This window comes from Lepisosteus platostomus, chromosome 23 (genome assembly GCF_059453375.1).
Source record: "Lepisosteus platostomus isolate fLepPlt1 chromosome 23, fLepPlt1.hap1, whole genome shotgun sequence".
Classification (NCBI taxonomy): Eukaryota; Metazoa; Chordata; class Actinopteri; order Semionotiformes; family Lepisosteidae; genus Lepisosteus; species Lepisosteus platostomus.
This window is the reverse complement of record NC_142633.1, coordinates 7650691-7662369: the sequence shown is the minus strand read 5'-3', so window position 1 is coordinate 7662369 and position 11679 is coordinate 7650691. Positions and strand designations below refer to the sequence as shown.

General features: G+C 42.8%; 2 protein-coding genes across 2 annotated transcripts; both read left to right on the top strand.

Moving 5' to 3' along the window:
* The first annotated feature begins 48 nt into the window (after positions 1–48).
* On the top strand, positions 49–6112 carry cptp (ceramide-1-phosphate transfer protein). The gene is made up of 2 exons (XM_088616948.1): positions 49–181; positions 2239–6112. Exons 1-2 carry the CDS (start codon positions 54–56, stop codon positions 2759–2761), a joined length of 651 nt encoding a protein of 216 aa, XP_088473074.1. The 5' UTR covers positions 49–53; the 3' UTR covers positions 2762–6112.
* Positions 6113–8071: 1959 nt separating this feature from the next.
* ubxn10 (UBX domain protein 10) lies at positions 8072–11475 on the top strand. Its single transcript, XM_088616776.1, has 2 exons — positions 8072–8209; positions 10082–11475. The coding sequence occupies exon 2, from the start codon at positions 10174–10176 to the stop codon at positions 10966–10968; it is 795 nt and encodes a 264-aa protein (XP_088472902.1). The 5' UTR covers positions 8072–8209; positions 10082–10173; the 3' UTR covers positions 10969–11475.
* The last annotated feature ends 204 nt before the right edge of the window (positions 11476–11679 follow it).

The following is an 11679-nucleotide window of genomic DNA, read 5'->3' as shown; positions in this document are numbered from 1 at the left end:
GCTGATTTTTTTTTTTTGTCAAGCTTGGTGTGCTTTCCTGCTTCCGGGTAAACATGGCTGATGTGGTGGAGGACCAGAAATTTAGTTTGAAAGAGGTGCTGGACACTTTCCAGTCCTGTCTCACAGACAACAAGGAGATTTTAATCGATCAGTACGTGGCGGGGTGGCGAGGACTTGTAAGGTGAGTCTTCCATGGTGATTTCAGGTTTAACTAGTGTTTGATGTTACTGTGTTAAACGGCCAGAATAAATTCGGGTGAACTCTGAAAAATAATTGTGAAAACGTTTCTATTTCAAACATCGGATTAACTTTAGTAAATTTCTTCGTAGCAGTTGTCAAAACTATTTTTTTCTAAAAATAGGACTCTAAACGGCTGGGCGTGAACATTAAAACATTTAGTACTTAAACGGTTTTAATTTTTAATTGTCAACGTATTCTAACTAATTGAGCGCAGGCAGGCAGCCAGTCAGTGATGTGAATATTGCAAACGGAAACGATCTGTTGAACGTTGAACACAGTAATCAATGGATAAGTCTACATTTTGACACTTGATTAATGATTAAACTGCGTTTTAATTACCCCGACAATTAAACTAGAACATCTGTAAATATTATTTTCTATCCAGATGATAGTCTATATTTATGTCATTATATTTATATAATGACAGTTTAGTAGTGGAGAGACCAGCAGCAGAGATAAATGGATGATTTTTGGATGAACACTCATCCTCTCAAGCATGCATTGATGAGCCTAATGAAGCAGCTGTTTTTTTTAAATAAAATTTAGGTCGAGATGAAGTCAGACCTGTGTCCCATCTATCCAATTCAGATTCTGAAACCTGCATCCCTTCATCCATTTTCTAACTGCTTTATTCAGTTCAGGTTTGCAGGGGACCCAGAGCCTATCCCAGCAAGCAACGGGGACAAGGCAGAAGCTCCTGGAAACCAAACACAGACAAACACACATTCACACCAGGGCCAATTTTCCCAGAAGCCAATTCACCGACCAGTATAATTTTGGACTGTGGGAATAAACCGGAACACCCGGAGGAAACCCACCTGTACACAGGGAGAACATACAAACAGCACCCAAGGGCCCAGCCCTGCAAGGCAGCAGTGTTAACCCCTGCATCACCACGCTGCCCTACTTTACACCCACTTAATCGAATTTCCTTTTTAGTTAATGTACTGTATAACCCTACAGTATATAAATGTATACATGACAGGTAAACACTACGTGACAATGTGTTGTAAAGGGTGCTGTACAGAAAGGGGAGTTCATTTTGCAGTTGAGGTAACGGGCTGAAGCCTGCTGCTGTCATCAGGGTCTTGCCAGCTGGAGATCCTGATCCTGTCTGCAGAGGGGAAATACAGAAGAGGATGCCATCCAAGTTCTTTCATGCCTGCGAGACTAATGGTTGACAGCATCATTAGCCAACAGTATCGGAAATAGAAATTGCTACTGTATAAAGAAGCAAGAATCCTCTCTTTAGTAAGACGAGCCAGTTGAAACGATCACTGGTGAATGCCTCTTGGCAGGGTCATCATTGTTACACAGAGAGCACAGCAGGGAGAGAGAAAAGCATCATTGTTGAAGTGCAAAACAAAACGTGACAGTGCTAACCAATGCACCAGGCACACCAGGCAGCAAAGATTTAATCATATTGAAAAACGCCCTTAGCCTCACAGGTTGAGGGTTTCAGCTAACACTGCAGGTTAGTCTCCTCAGGGGCTGCTCTGGGAAAGTTAGGTTTGGTGAAAATACTGCAATACTAATACCGATTGTAAATGGAGTATTTCCGGGGAGTGAGTTTGAATATTTACCTCTTTTTTTTTTGGCAACAGTTATTTATAAACGTCCCTCTCCTCCTGGCTGTAAATGGCTCTGACTGAAATAAAAGCATTTTCTAAATGCATAGTTATTTCCAATAAGTAGTTCAGGTGGGTAGCTGCGTCAGCATGCATAGGCTGCAAATGGGACAAGTAATAGGTTTATTCCATGCTGAAAAAAAGAAGAAAGAAAACGCAACATTTCGGCCGTGGAGCCTTCTTCAGGTGTGAGGGTTGAAGAACCCTGAAGAAGGCTCCAAGGCCGAAACGTTGCGTTTTCTTTCTTCTTTTTTCCCCCCAGCATGGAATAAACCTATTACTTATTTAAATAAGACCATCAATAGATCAAACTAGTGGCAATGAAACCTCCGTAGCTTTGTCTCAACTTTCTGCACGTGGTCTTTTCAAGGTTCATGAACAGCCTCGGCACCATCTTCTCCTTCATCTCCAAAGATGCCGTCGGCAAGATCCAGATCATGGCCAACCATCGCAAGGGCGAGCATGGAGAGCAGTACGAGACCGTCCAGTCCATGGTGAAGTACGAGCTGGCCCACGGGCTGGTGGACCTCACCAAGAGGGCGGACCACCCCGAGTCGGGCTGCCGGACCACCCTGAGGCTGCACCGCGCCCTGCGCTGGCTGGAGCTCTTCCTGGAGAGACTGCGGACCAGCGGCGAGGACGGGAAGACGTCTGCCATGTGCGCGGAGGCCTACAACGAGTCCCTGGCTCACCACCACCCCTGGATCATCCGCAAGGCTTCGCTCATGGCCTTCTGTGCTCTCCCCGGGCGGGCCACCTTCTTCGAGGTCATGAACGTGGGCACACCTGACCAGGTGGTGACGATGCTGGGGGAGGCCCTGCCCCTCATCGCCGAGGTCTACCAGATCACAGAGGAGCTGTATGCCAAGAACAACCTGCTGGACTTGCCTTAGCGCAGGTGCAGCTGAAGATGAACCTGGAGATGGGACCACCGCTCTCTTTCTTGCAGACCACTGTTTTCAAGCACATTCTGGACAGTGCGCCTGTTTTGTTTTTTTAATCACACTCAAATACTACTTCGTTTTTTTGGAAATTGTTAATTTTTCCACTGCGCTAGAATTGTGAGGGTTCAAGTCGGATGAATATGGCTCTTAAGTAACAAAGAAGTGGTTTTTCCAGATCTTTGTTTTGCAGGGGAAGAACTGATATTTGGTGAATGGGTGTCGGAGCTGGTACCTCACTCTTGATGATGGAGGTCATCCAGAGGTGTTGGGAGTCTGGATAGTGATGTTTCTGTACTAGATATATGCGGTGTTAGACAGCTAGCTTCCTTAATGAGCTTCTCAAGCACACAAATGCACCTCCCCTTTTATTCAACATCTTGAAAGGCGGTGTCAAAAGTTCATACTTCTTGTTAAGTTTGGGAGGATGAGCAAAAGAAAGTAAAATTTACAGGAATGTCACTCAACGAGAGTTATACAAATGTGTAACATTTTTTGAAACCACACTACATGATTTTATAACCAGTTATTCTATAACACTGATCAAAGATCAGAACGTACTCTACTTCTGGGCTATAAGCGTGCACCTTCTGTAGAGTCTGTACAGTAAAAAAAAAGATCCCATCATGATTAAAGGCCACTAAGAATTCTTTATAATTCTTTAAGAATTCTTGCACTGACAGCCTTCAATAAGTAGTCTTCCACCACGTTTTTAATAATTGTGGAGGTCTGCTTCTGTGGAATCCTTCCATAAATCCACTAGATGCATAAACCATCTACTGGATATATGGATGGGTGGGTACCTCAAAAGCAAAATGGAGACCTAAATCCTAAATCCCACCCTGGGGCATTGGTGCTATTGTACGTTAAGGCAATCTGGTTTGAGAATTTGAATTTGACGGATGGGTCACAGCTTTGATTTCCTCTGGACCTGAATCTTCTTTTTAAAAGAGCTACTTCATGAGACTCAACCAGGAAGGACCAATTTTTTTTTTTTTTTTTACTTAAATGGAATGAGGGGATTTGACCTTTCGGCTGAAAACAGTTAAAAAGACCCCCATCATCCTGATAAATCGGAAAGTTAAACAACTAAACTGTCCCTTCTAGTCCTTTCTAGCGCAGGCGCGTGGGACAGCCACTTCTAAACCCGAATCCTGAATGTTCCCTAATCCTCCCCCCCCCCCCCCCCCAGTGAGGTTGGCTGGAAGCTGAAATGAACAAATCAACAGTTGCTTTTGCCAGTGGTCACAAGCAGTAACATCTGCCCCTATCCCCTTTGAGTAGAATTAGATACAGCCAACTCTTGATCAACGATACATCACTGACGTTTCTAAAAAGTAAGTGCTGCTTTAAAAACAAAAGGCTAATTGAATGGGACAGAAAAGAGTAATGTATTTTAAACTTGGCAGTGATCCTCGCTCCTGGGCCAGGAGAACCAATAGGATGTTTTTGTTTCAATCTACCAAGGCTTTTAGTGAGTAATTGAATTATCAGCTGTTCCAAGTCTTTAGTCATTGAGGGGTTTAGGTTCCCTGATGCAGGGGAGTAAATCTAGAGGCACTGGGCTGAATATTTTGTGATCTCTAGAACTGCAACCTTTTAAGAAGTCAGCACTTTAAAAAGCCATATAGGACTAATGAACAAAGCCTCTTAAAGAATTGCACTTATTACGTGTTACAAGTTAAGAGGGAGCCCGCTTGCTTCACAGACTTGTCGTTTTCTGGTGTGAGCATATGAATGCGTTTGAAAAACCGCTGAAAAGTTGAGTCATCTTTTATCACTTCTGAGTGTGACGTTCTGAAGGAAAATGTTGTTGTTTACATGGCCAACAAAAACAAAAAAGGCCTGGGATTTTTTTTACATAGCTGGAATAAGCAGATTCCATATGGAAATGGTCTTTGTGTCAAGAAAAGGGAATTTGCACTAACAATTTTAAATGTTTGCATCCGTCTCTGCATTGTATGGTGTCTTTGGTACTGCAACAATATGGGAAGAGTATTATGGACATACTAGTAAATATAAGATCAGTTACATTTGATTGTGGGTTCAAACCTTAAAAAGTTGTCTTTTTCCCCCATCTTTTGTCTTTTGCAAAATGTAAAATGCCACCCCGTGTAAAGGGAACCAAGAGCACTGGTCAGTCACTCGAACTTCCCTCCTGTCTTCGTCTCCCACTTGAATTTAAAGTGAGGCACATCCTTTGCTCTGTAAAAATCTATGCGTCAAAATGCTAAGCATGATTTCCTCATCGTGCGTTATGCATTATTGACCTTATGCCAGAAATCCCAACAAAAATAATAGGCTACTATTTCATTTGAAGAAATCTAGTGTAATGTGCATAGTTTAAGAGAGATTAAAATTAGGATCTTTTGCCTCCCCTGCCTGTTTTATGGTGATATTTTAGATTTTTTTTGTGAAAGTCTCAATTTTAAAAGTCCTTCTTGTGGATTTTGGTTAAGAGTTTTGTCATGTTGCATGAAAGGCCAGAGCCTTTTTAAACAAAGGATGTTTCCTTTATGTGGGGTCTGTTCAATCGACTGTTTGCACTTGCTACCAATTTGAATTGTATTACAGCAAAAGCAACCTATTGGTGTACTAATTTGTACTATAGAGCATTTCACCAGAGCCCTCAGCAAATTATCTTGCTCAAGGATACAACAGTAGTGTTGCAATTGTAACAAGTGTGATTTGAATATGCAAGTCTAGAGCCCCACCCACTGTTGTAACTTTAGTTATTTTCCTAATCTTTTTCTGTTATATTTGCACTTTTCTCTTGACATTCTATGCCCTATGGGGGGGACTTAAAGCAGAGGTTTAGGATTAGATACATGTAGGACTGAATTTGTAGCCCTTAGGTCTGTTCTAAAATGTTTGTACTCCAGGCAAAGGCTATAACCAGGCAACTATTTTACAGGTTGAAAACAAAGTGGGCTGTTGAACCATCAATCAAAATGAAGATGCTCCAGTGAATGGAGAGAATAAGTTTAATATTTAAAAACAGATTTTTAGATTTATCTCTACTACAATAGTATTTGATATAATTCAGAATAATATTCACTACAAGTCTAATTACACTGTTTTAGGTTTTGGTGCATGGTTATTAAGCTGCAGTATTTGCAAAATTATTTTTTAGAATTTGATGTGGTCATGAACCAAGTTTGCATACTGGTAAATTTATATACTTTTGGGGCTTGAGTTCAAATTGCTTAACTTAAGAAAAATATCCTCAAGAAACAAGTTTGTAATGTGGAATTCTCAATTTAATTACAAAAAAAAAAACAATAAAAAATGTTTTTGCTGCAAGCATGCACGTTTTTGTCCAATGTAAAAACCGAACACCTAGCAGGGTATGAAGTATATTTCTCCCATCTCGGGGCTTCAGCTGTAAGTGTGAATGGAGGCATATATGGCCTGTGACACCAATTAGCAATTGATTTCCTATGCCCAACACAAGCTCTCTGCAAATTTCAGTATGAGGCAGTCGGGCTTTGTAAGATCATATAGTGCTGTACCTGGTACCTGAAAAGAACCTGCCCACCTGTGACAGAAAACAAAACTAAGTTATGATGTTTGTTCTGCCTCAGTGACCACACCCACAGATACCTGCACTGACTCACTAGGGCAGCTACCCTGGTTCTCCACTGCACCGATACCTATATACATGCCAAGGGATTCTACTGTGGACTGCCTCAGGGCCTCCTTCAATAATAATAATAGCTTACTCTTATAGAATGCTTTTCTGGACACGCCACTCAAAGCGCTTTACAGGTAATGGGGATCCCCTCCACCACCACCAGTTCAATCAGCTCCTCCTCCTCCTGGGGAAAACTAAGGTTGCTGCTGGAAGAGGTGTTAGTGGGGCCAGCAGGGGGCGCTCACCCTGCGGTCCATGTGGGTCCTAATGCCCCAGTATAGTGATGGGGACACTATACTGTAAACAGGCGCTGTCCTTCGGATGAGACGTAAAACCGAGGTCCTGACTCTCTGTGGTCATTAAAAATCCCAGGGCGTTTCTCGAAAAGAGTAGGGGTGTAACCCCTGTGTCCTGGCCACATTTCCCATTGGCCCTTACCAATCATGGCCTCCTAATAATCCCCCTCTATGAATTGGCTACATTACTCTGCTCTCCTCCCCACTGATAGCTGATGTGTGGTGAGCGTTCTGGCGCACTATGGCTGCCGTCGCATCATCCAGGTGGATGCTGCACATTGGTGGTGGTGGAGGGGATCCCCATTACCTGTAAAGCGCTTTGAGTGGAGTGTCCAGAAAAGCGCTATATAAGTGTAAGCAATTATTATTAAATTATTATTATTCAGTTTCCTGCCAGCTCTTTCCTTTGTGGATCTTGCTGTTGGCACATATTCATTGGAAGACCTTGTCCTTTCTTTAACCCCTGTTCACCTCCGTTTCAAATCCAGTGCGTTTGTAAATTGCCAGACAAACTACACGGCCCGCAGGCTACAGTATAAACCGATCTTGAACCACTTCTTTGGGAAACAACTTCCCACAGAAGTTATTGTGAGAACGGTGTGGGTGAATGCATTCAACCATGCACGGCATCAGAAGGGAGAAAACGTGAGATTTTAAAGACTGGTCACAAATCAAATTAAATTTAGCCTTTACCTAATGTAGTATTAACACCTTATTATTTAAACAGATAAAGAAAAAAAACGTAAACGATCGTTCTCACGTTTTAGAGATGTGAAGAAGTGAATTAACACTTATAAATGTACAGTTTTAACTGAACCACACTGGCACAAATAGTTTGCTTCATATCCTAAATGACAACAGGCAGTAAGATCTCCCGGAGGTGTATCAATGTAAGTACAGCATCTTAAACATCTGCTGTAAGCCTTACTGTAGCTGCAATATAGTGTACCGTAGTACAGTACTTTCCCACCATCACCTTGATATTGAACATGATGGTAACACTAATTATTTTTACGATTATGCTGTAGTAGCAGAAAAACCTTTCCTTAGGCCAGTTTTACAACGTAGTACTCAATACAGTTTTTCCTTGTTAAAAGCCATATGCCTCTCACACTTTATCACAGAATTGGAAGCTGCAACAGTATTAGTTTCGAGACAGACAACCAGATGTATTCAAGCACGCAACCCTGTTGTGCGCTACAGCAAAATGAGGAAATTATGCTGCGGAGAAATTATTTGAAAGGAAATTGCCATCCTGATATTTTTTTAAGGGGTTACAAGCGTGTTTGCTAGACGCACAACGCCTCCCCTCGGTCTCTTTATGACGTCCCCAACCGCGTTGTCAAGGCGACGGGGCTGTTGTCAGCTGCGACTTGACGCTGGGAAATTGGCCCGAGACTCTTAAAGCTGCAACGAAATTGGTGCCGATTAGCATAAGTGTGGATTCGCAAAACGAGACAGACATGCAAGGTAACTGAAGCAGCTATTTCGGTTTGCATCCCGTTCAATCGGAAGAGATCGTGTGCTCGTCAATACACGCAACCAGCTAGCAAGGAACTTCAGAGTAGGACGGCGGTTTTGTTGAGCCTTTTTTACTAGTGACATCTAACATCCATAACGCTGTGACAAGTGGTCTGCTCCTGTGAGGCTCTGGTTAGAGAGAGAGGTTATGTCTCAGAATATGTTTTAGCGTGGATTGCGGCGCATTTAATATGAGTCAGGCAACAGTGGCGCATTTTACGTTTACTTCTGGCGTTTTTGAAATTACGGTACTCGGATTTGCAATAACACATCAATAACACCAGGTCTGAAGATGACAAAAACCTAAGACGAACGGCGTCAACCCCCCCAAGACCATTACAGTGAATTTCCACAGCACGCACGGAGCCTACCAATTGCAACCGTGCAGAGTTCTTAACTTGAATACATTAAGAATATTGTCACGTTATTTAATTTGACAGCGGCCGTCTTCCGCTCGCGTTAGCGCCCTGCTCTTGACTGTACTGGACATGTAAAGAAACAAAATTGCGAGATATCGGATCTCCGTTTGAAAATATACTAGCATTGTGATGTACAGTATTCAGAAGCCAAAGTCAAGCTAATTGACGACCCCTATGGCTATTAACGGTCATTCGACATATCTGTAGTAGTTGCAGTTCTTTTGCGTTTTATACAATACTATGGCTCGGGCGAGACGTACTGTATATGCTCATATAAACCTAGCAACAGATCACAACACCTCAAAAGATTTCGCTTCTGCGACGGTTCGAGTCTGCACATTTATCCTCCCTACAAAAAAAGAAAAAGAATTTATCGTAAAGTTGCATTTTTAATGTATTAAAACAATGATCAAATACAGTCCAATCCCCACGTCCCTCTGTATCCTAAGACGATTTGAGAGGACAGTCATTTTTTTTTATGCAGATGTCCAAATGTTCGTCTAGAAGAATGTGTTGTTACTCAAGTTACTTGCAGGGAGAGAATTTCCATTCTGTTGCACACAAGAGCTAATTCAATTTTTACACATTTAAAACTTTTTTGTAATAATTACGTGAAAAGATTAAACAAGATGGCTATACCTCTCAAAAAACAAAAACACTGAGCTAGGAGTTTTTGTTTTATGCCCAGGGGACCTTGCAAAATTATGAGCTGCCCCCAAAAACGAGAATTTTTCCCAGAGGTTCAAATCAATGAACCACAATTAAAAGTGAAGCTTCACTGCTCTCTATCCAACATGTAGAATTAATACATCCCTATTATTTTTTTAATCTTATCCTCGATTGACATTTTCTCAATGAGTAATTTAGTCAATGCTTAGAAAGCCTTAAAATTAGACACTTTCTTATACCTTGCACATTGCAAATTACGCCATCATCAAAAATGGGGAAAAATAAATAAATCCATGTTGTAGTGCAGCACATCCCTAAAAGGGGCCGGAAGACTTGTGCAGAATTAGTTTGCCTAATGTAGCACGGCAACCCAGTATTGCAGTTTATCAGGAAGTGTCACATTTATAAAATTTGCATAAAAGACACAAAAGGCAATGCCATGCATGTGCTTAAACCCAGAAAATGAGCTTGGATAAAATGCATACAAATAATTCTTCATTTTCCAACACATATCCTCCGTGTTGCACAGGCCAGTTCTGAAGTAGTTGAGTGAATTAATTTCGATGTTGAGGAAAGAAATGATTCGGTTGGTCTCGGCTGATCAGAGGTGCACCTCACCTCTACCCTCGTTAAGTACAAAATCCCCTTTTCACTGGCGGAGAACAATGGCGACATTCCTTCTACTTCTGAGTGAGGAATGACTTTGGTTTTTTCCTTCTTCCTCCTTCCACAGCTGCGAGAGAAGGAGATGGTGGCTGTACCACCCTCGGAGAGTCCTTTCTTCCCATCACTACGGCTTCCATGGAGAAATAGGATTCGTACGCTATGCATGTAACAAGGCCCAAGTCTGCCAAAGGTCGCAGCCGACCTGCCCTCCACTGCACCCAGAGTGTGCACACCGTTTCCCAGCATGGTTCCCCCCTGACACCCAGGCCTCCTTCCAATACACGCGAAAGGGCGGGGAGTTCCCTCAGCTCTGCGACTCAAGCGAGACGGGGCAGTCTGGTGAAGACCGAGGAGATCCCAGAGCTCCTGCAGGTGCTCCCCGCTCAACCGATGTCGTCGCTGAACAGGTACAGAGTGCTTCCTTCGATCGAGAAGAAGGAGGAGGAGTCCGGAGACACGGCCACTCAAAGCTTAGTGGACAAAACCACCAGGTTGAGCATGTCGGATGATCTCATCATAAAGGCCAAGAACAGTCACGTGGAACAGCAGCGCCTTTCCTCTGCGCACAGGAGGGCGGCGTCCAGAAGCACGCCAGAAATGACCGCCCCTGCAGAAGCAAGGGTGCCTCGAGGTCAGAAGAGGCAGCCAGTCGGCGGACACTCGGAGACAGGTGGGTCCCCGCTGGACAGAGAACAAAACCTGCTTCTTGCCGTGCGATCTCCGTCTGGAGAGAGATTTCAGCATCTCTTCCGTCCCTCGGACACCCTTCAGACAGTCATAGCAACCGCGGAGGCCGAGCACGGAACCAGCTACGAAGGTGGGATCATCGAGACCATGGAGGTACCCAGAAGGAGCTTCCACAACTTATCCCTAACTTTGGAACAGAGCGGTATCCGCAACAGGACAGTGCTGTGCGTCTCCCAGAAAGCAGACCATTCAGCGGGTTCTGCATAATCGTGCCACACCGATACAGCTTGAATCAGTGCATGACTTAACTAACCCACCAGAGCACTGCGGTTGTATTGTTTTGGTTTCTAAGAAAGTTGAATCATCGTCGATTCAGTTGGGTATTTTTTTTTACGTCAAATGAAAGAGACCATAATTTCCTTTCATTTTCTTGTTGCAATCAAGATTTTATGAAACCTTTCACAGGACCTTAATGTAACAGTTCTTCATTTCTACAGTAACTGCAGTACTTCACAATTACAATTAAGTTGTATTTGCTTACCTCTTCTTTTTGGTCCATGTGAGGGCCATAAATAAATGGTAATTGTGCACTACACACTGGTTTTTCTAGGTTAATATTGTTATCAGCTCAGTTTCAGTTGAATTGACTTTTTTTATTCCTATTAACAAGCAACAGCTGTTGCTTGACAACATTATTTTCCATGTTTCTGTTTCATGCTTCTGTGAAGTAAGACGCAAGTAGTATTTAGTCAATAAAATATCTAATACTTTAAACCAGGTGTCCTTAACATTTCTCCTGGGTGCCCTAATCCAACCACTTTTATAGGCCATCAGTAAATTGTAAGTCTCTAAAGCCGGGCTCTCCAGGCCAGTTCTGCAGGTTGTCTCGGTGTCTTTAAAGCAGCAACACCTGAAAGGCTGAAAGAAGCTGTTAAAACAATTCAGCCAGTAGCCAGCTGTTTTAACTTACATAGAAAT

Excerpts from the sequence above, each read along its gene's own strand:
- cptp (XM_088616948.1), top strand. The coding sequence starts at position 54 with ATGGCTGATGTGGTGGAGGACCAGAAATTTAGTTTGAAAGAGGTGCTG. Across the intron at positions 182-2,238 it reads GGGTGGCGAGGACTTGTAAG|GTTCATGAACAGCCTCGGCA; the intron begins GTGAGTCTTCCA and ends GGTCTTTTCAAG.
- ubxn10 (XM_088616776.1), top strand. The coding sequence starts at position 10,174 with ATGCATGTAACAAGGCCCAAGTCTGCCAAAGGTCGCAGCCGACCTGCC.